The sequence below is a fragment of the Marmota monax genome, unplaced genomic scaffold, assembly GCF_021218885.2.
Source record: "Marmota monax isolate L192 unplaced genomic scaffold, Marmota_monax_Labrador192_F-V1.1 WCK01_AAM20220418_F8-fsc00095, whole genome shotgun sequence".
In the NCBI taxonomy this organism is placed as follows: Eukaryota; Metazoa; Chordata; class Mammalia; order Rodentia; family Sciuridae; genus Marmota; species Marmota monax.
Window position 1 is genome coordinate 1,334,457 of NW_026695244.1, and position 6,434 is coordinate 1,340,890.

Consider the following 6,434-nt stretch of genomic DNA (forward strand, 5'->3'; position numbering starts at 1 on the left):
ACAGAGAAAACAAAGGCCGTCATTGGGCCGCCCGGGGGCTCGGGGGCCCGCCCCCGGAGTGGTTTGTGAATGGGGGGAGGGGAGGAGGCGGGGCGGCCCGGAACCCCGCGAGCCCGATGCTTCTTCTGGCCACTAGCGCAGCTCCCAGGCGTTACTCCGCGCTCCCCACGGGCGGGCGGCGGCGGCGGCGGGCGCCGGGACTCGGGGGCCAGGGCGGCGCGGAGCTGGGGGGACCGGATCCAGGCCGTGGGCGCCAAGGGCCTTGAAGATTCAGACACGGTGTAACTGGATTTCCAAAGCGAACTACCCAAGCTGTTTGGCTCCTAGGAGCCGATCAGACTGAGAGCAAGAACCAGCCTCTTGGGTGAAACTTGGGGCCGAGCTTTCGGGGCTGGAGAAGGTGCGGGGTGTGGAGGAGGAGGCGCAGGAGGAGGCGGCGGCCAGCGGAGCCTCGAGGCGAGGAGGCGGAGCAGTACCGCCGAGGCGGCGACCAGGGCGAGCAGGCGGCGGCGCCGGGCTCTCGCCTGGCGGGGCTGGACTTGGTGTGGGGGACGTGCGCTTTGCTGTGCGCTGGGGGTCGAGAGACTTGGGCAAACTTTGAAGGGTAACCGGAGACGCTTGTTGCTCCTTGCCGCAAAGAAAGCCGCACCGTTACGTCTCGGCGGGGAGGGCAAGGCGGCCCCCCTCGGAGCCCCGTGCCCAGGCGGACGTGTTTGGGGCCCCGGTGGCCTCCGGAGTGCCCAGCAGAGGCGGCTGCGGCGCCCCCGCGGCTGGCGGCCTCGCCCCCGTGGCTCAGGCACCCAGCGGCAGCGCCCTCGGCTCCGCGCCGCCCACGGCCCGGCCCCGGCGCCGGGAGGACTCTCATGCGCCGGGCGCGGCGGCGCCTCCCCGCATCTCAGCCTCTCCCAGTCGTCTGGTCTCACTCCTCCGACTGAGAACACCGCTGCACCCGCGGCCGGCGATGCGGGGGCCTGGCGCAGCAGCGTCGCGCTTGCCCCTGGGCCTGTGCGCCCTGGTGCTGGCGCTGCTGGGCGCGCTGCCCGCGGGCACCGGGGCGCAGCCATACCACGGCGAAAAGGGCATCTCGGTGCCTGATCACGGCTTCTGCCAGCCCATCTCCATCCCGCTGTGCACGGACATCGCCTACAACCAGACCATCCTGCCCAACCTGCTGGGCCACACGAACCAAGAGGACGCGGGCCTCGAGGTGCACCAGTTCTACCCGCTGGTGAAGGTACAATGTTCTCCCGAGCTGCGCTTCTTCCTGTGCTCCATGTACGCGCCAGTGTGCACCGTGCTGGATCAGGCTATCCCTCCGTGTCGCTCCTTGTGTGAGCGCGCCCGCCAGGGCTGCGAGGCGCTCATGAACAAGTTCGGCTTCCAGTGGCCAGAGCGGCTGCGCTGCGAGAACTTCCCCGTGCACGGTGCTGGCGAGATCTGCGTGGGTCAGAACACGTCTGACGGCTCCGGGGGCCCGGGCAGTGGTGCCACAGCCTATCCTACCGCGCCCTACCTGCTGGAACCGCCCTTCACTGCGGCGCCCCCGGGGGCCGCAGATGGCAGAAGCCGCTCCGCCTTCCCCTTCTCGTGTCCCCGCCAGCTCAAGGTGCCCCCCTACCTGGGCTATCGCTTCCTGGGTGAGCGCGACTGCGGCGCCCCGTGCGAGCCGGGCCGTGCTAATGGCCTTATGTACTTTAAGGAGGAGGAAAGGCGCTTTGCTCGCCTCTGGGTGGGCGTGTGGTCGGTGCTGTGCTGCGCTTCAACGCTCTTCACCGTACTCACCTACCTAGTGGACATGCGGCGCTTCAGCTACCCAGAGCGGCCCATCATCTTCCTGTCGGGCTGCTACTTCATGGTGGCCGTCGCGCACGTGGCGGGCTTCCTCCTGGAGGATCGCGCCGTGTGTGTGGAGCGCTTCTCCGACGACGGCTACCGCACGGTGGCGCAGGGCACTAAGAAGGAGGGCTGCACCATCCTCTTCATGGTGCTCTACTTCTTTGGCATGGCCAGCTCCATCTGGTGGGTCATTCTGTCGCTCACTTGGTTCCTGGCGGCGGGCATGAAGTGGGGCCACGAGGCCATTGAGGCCAACTCGCAGTATTTCCATCTGGCCGCGTGGGCCGTGCCAGCGGTCAAGACCATCACCATCCTGGCCATGGGCCAGGTGGATGGGGACCTGCTCAGCGGGGTGTGCTACGTGGGCCTGTCAAGCGTGGACGCCCTTCGGGGCTTTGTGCTGGCGCCTCTGTTCGTCTACCTCTTCATCGGCACGTCCTTCCTGCTGGCGGGCTTCGTGTCTCTCTTTAGAATTCGCACCATCATGAAGCACGACGGCACCAAGACAGAGAAGCTGGAGAAGCTCATGGTGCGCATCGGCGTCTTTAGTGTGCTTTACACCGTGCCAGCCACCATCGTGCTGGCCTGCTATTTCTATGAGCAGGCCTTCCGGGAGCACTGGGAGCGCACCTGGCTCCTGCAGACGTGCAAGAGCTACGCCGTACCCTGCCCGCCAGGCCACTTCCCGCCCATGAGCCCGGATTTCACCGTCTTCATGATCAAATATCTGATGACCATGATCGTGGGCATCACCACCGGCTTCTGGATCTGGTCGGGCAAGACCCTGCAGTCGTGGCGCCGCTTCTACCACAGACTCAGCCACAGCAGCAAAGGGGAGACTGCGGTATGAGCCCTGGCCCTTCCCCCACCCTTGCCTACCTACCCCTGGGAGGGGGCGAGGCGCGGTAGGGAAAGAACTGCGGGGGGTGGGGGTGGGGGTGGGGGAGAGTGTTTCCATAACTTGTCCACCTCCCCTGAAAAGTGACCTGGAAGCTAGAAGTTATTTGGAAGTGGGAAGAGATTTGGAAAGGAGACCTGATTGTAAAGGCGGTTTGGATGAAAAGATTCTGGCAAAGACTTGCAAGATGATGATGATGGTGATGGTGATGGTGATGTTTAGAAAGGTAAAGAATGATGTTAACTGTGAAAGGTATGGACCCGCCTGGGCTCATCCAGAAGAGTGAGACCAGCAGAGACTGCTGTGAGTTCTTCCTGGCTCCGGGTTTGAGCTGGGGCTGTGAGCGATACGCCTGTGCAAGGCAAGTGGCCTGTCCTCACTCCTGTGGGGCCCGGGAGAAAGGTACAGCTCTGTCGGCAGCAGCGGCTTTGTTGGGAAGAGGGAGAACCCCTGCGGTGTCCTTGTCAAGATGTGGTCAAACCATAATCTCTTTTCACTGGGGCCAAACTGGAGCCCAGATGGGTTAATTTCCAGGGTCAGACATTACAGTCTTTCCTCCCCTGCCCCCTCCCGCCTGTTTTTCCTCCCCTGTTCCTTTCAAGTCTTGTAAAATAAGCATTTGGAAATCCTGGGAGGCCTGCCTGCTAGAATCCTAATGCGAGCATGCAAAAGAAATGACGATAACATTTCCAGATGAGGCCAAGGAACCCAGTAGTAGGTATTTCTGCTACTTTTTCATTTTCTGGAGAAGGCAGGAGGCCAAAAGAAGGGTGTTTTATTTGGTTTAATACCCTGAAAAGAAGTGATGACTTGTTGCTTTTCAAAACAGGAATGCATTTTCCCCCTTGTCTTTGTTGTAAGAGACAAAAGAGGAAACCAAAGTGTCTCCCTGTGGAAAGGCATAACTGGGAAGACAGCAACTTTTATAGGCAGAGCAGTGCAAAGCTGAGCTTCTCTTTGATTGTTAATTTGGTTGAGATAAACATTCCTTTTTAAGGAAAAGTGAAGGGCTCTGTGCGTCCATGTCCCATTCAGCCAGAGGTTCTGACTTGGATAAAGGAAATGCAAAGAGTTTTGTTGTTTGTTTTAAGCACATTTAATTCAGAACACATGATCCAACAGGCTGTGTTAAAATGTTTAAGGAAATCTGCCCACCCTCTTTTTTTCCCCTCCCCGTAAACCTACATTTAGGTTTTCTACTTTCTCCTTCCAATTTGGATTCTTCAGGATAAAAGGAAAAACATACTGCCTTCAGCCTCATAATAAAGGAAAGTTAAATCTTAAAAAGGGTAAAAGAATCATTTTGCCTATTTTTTTTCTTGGTTCCATAATCTGTTTATAAAACATCATGTGTATGTTGACCCTGATTGGTTAGGTGAGGAGGTGATCTGCAGAAATGATAGTGAGTGAAGAGGAAAGTTTGAACTATGGGCCCCATTTTTAAAGAAAGTCATTAAAAGAAGGTAAACTTCAAAGTGATTCTGGAGTTCTTTGAAATGTGCTGGAAGACTTAAATTTATTAATCTTAAATCATGTACTTTTTTTTTTCTGTAACAGAACTCTGGTTCTTTTGCATAATGGTGTAAAGCTGAGCAGAAGATCATGGAAGCTAAACTTTACTCCACCTTTGACATTATCCTCCAATCTTGCAACACTATTCTGTTTCTCCAACAGTTTTTAAATGCCAATCAGAGGGTACTGTCAGGAAGTTACTTTGTATATGTAATGTTCAGATGAGTGGAGCTGCTTTTACATTAAATCTAAAGTTGATCTTGTGTTTCTTAAACCTTCAAAACTGTCTCACCTTTGAACTGCCACTACACAGGTTTTGGCATCTTTTGTGTTGTATCTCTTAAGTGCATGTGAAATTTGTAAAATAGAGACAAGTGCAGTATGTATATTTTGTAAATCTCCCATTTTTGTAAGAAAATATATATTGTATTTATACATTTTTACTTTGAATTTTTGTTTTGTTTTGTTTTGCCTTTAAAGGTCTACAATGAAGCCCCACTATCACATGTACAGATCACAAATAAATTTTTTTAAATACAAAGTGAATGTTTATTTCCTATTTTTGTGATATTAAACCAAAGAACAAAGCTTTGTGCTATGGAAAGGAGGGAGGGATACCAAGGAGTGTATCCCCCATAGAGGAGGCTGGTGAATACTATTAAGGTCTTTCCCCCTACCTTTTAAAATACAGACTATAATGAATGCCTCAACTGTCCTTTTTTATTCTTTTTTCTTTGTCCCTGCTTCTGTCTCCCATGTCACTCCACCATATACACCTCTAACCCTTTTCACATGAAGCTTTGAAGGACCTACTGAAGGTACAGAATATGCATCTCCTTTAGGGAAGTGTTGGCTGGTCTGTGTTTATTACCCTTAAGAGATGAAGTCCATCTTTGAGAGAGAACTAGATGGTATTTTTTGGTATTTTAAACTTTTCTGGTGGTGTTTCCTTGGGAAGAATTCAGTGACTTTTTTAGTGTTTGTTGTTATTTTAGCCAATTGATGTTTTTGTATTCTAATGCACCTTATCTAAATTGTTACTATTTAAATACTTTGGGTTCAAGTGTTAGGAAAAGTCAGTAGATGCTTCCAGATAAGAACAGAGGCCTCCCACAAAGCTCTTAGCTGCAGGCTTCACTCTACCTTCTAGGTACACCCGAAACAGAGGTCGGGCAGCTCCCTGGGCTGGCAATGACTCAGCACTGGGGCAGGAATAGACTCGGCGCCTGACCCTGGGATGGCCTCAGAAGCCACCAGGCTATTCTTTCCTCTTAGAAGAAGCTAACTTTGGAATCAGATGAGACCGAGAAGCCCTCCTCTCCAGGCACTTTGATATTTAACAGCCCCTCAAGGAGAAAGATGGCAAAGGTGTATCCCCAATTCCAAGCCTTCCAAGAATGTTTTTTTTTTTTTCACTCACCTCTCTTTAATCCAGGTGCCAATTTCCTGGCTTTTTAAAATACAGTCAATTCCTTCTGTGGCTGTGGAGACCCTACAGCAGACTGGATGCTGCTGTTTCTCTTATCCCTCTTGGGCTGGAAGTTTCTGTAGTTCTAAAGCATAACAGAAACAGTTCTGTTTTTGTTTTAATTAACAGGCTCACACACATGCCTGGTGTGTTTTACAAACTCAGGGAATGAAAACCAGTGACAGTCTCTCCAGGAGGAGGAAGCCGCACATAGACACTCCCGGTGCAAAGCAGCCTCTCTTTTACGAGCCTCCTGGGTTTTGGACATCACAATGGGTGTGAGGTCATCCTAACCTGTGAAGATTTTGGCATTCAGGAAGGAGAAAAATAACAACTTCGAGTCTCTTAAGGTTTATCCAGTTTTTGCTCATAAAATGACACCCTTTAGGTTAAAGCATGCCTCTCTTCACACCAAGCTAATATGCCTGTTAAGAATGTTTGCTTTTAGAGTAGGTGGAAGGCTCCCAATGGGGTTTTTTTCTTGCAAATTAACTGCTGAAGGCACTTAGACCCTTCTGGGGGAGAGCTGTGTGACTGCTCTTAAGAACACATCCCCTTCCTCTCCTGGGCACTGCCTTGTCTTTCAGGGCTTTCTAAGATTGAAGAGTGTTGGTCTTTAGTAAGGGAACAAAGACGCCATGTGAATAAATTGCTACCTGCCTTTTGGTAAGCAAAGATAAAAGTGTTCGCTTTAATTCCTTTCACATTGTGATGCCTTCT

General features: G+C 52.5%; 1 protein-coding gene across 1 annotated transcript; it reads left to right on the top strand.

Moving 5' to 3' along the window:
• The first annotated feature begins 123 nt into the window (after positions 1-123).
• Positions 124-4,787, top strand: Fzd7 (frizzled class receptor 7). The gene has a single exon (XM_046463100.2). It carries the CDS (start codon positions 962-964, stop codon positions 2,684-2,686), a length of 1,725 nt encoding a protein of 574 aa, XP_046319056.1. The 5' UTR covers positions 124-961; the 3' UTR covers positions 2,687-4,787.
• The last annotated feature ends 1,647 nt before the right edge of the window (positions 4,788-6,434 follow it).

Bases quoted from the DNA above. Each gene is read 5' to 3' on its own strand.
- Fzd7 (XM_046463100.2), top strand. From the start codon at position 962: ATGCGGGGGCCTGGCGCAGCAGCGTCGCGCTTGCCCCTGGGCCTGTGC.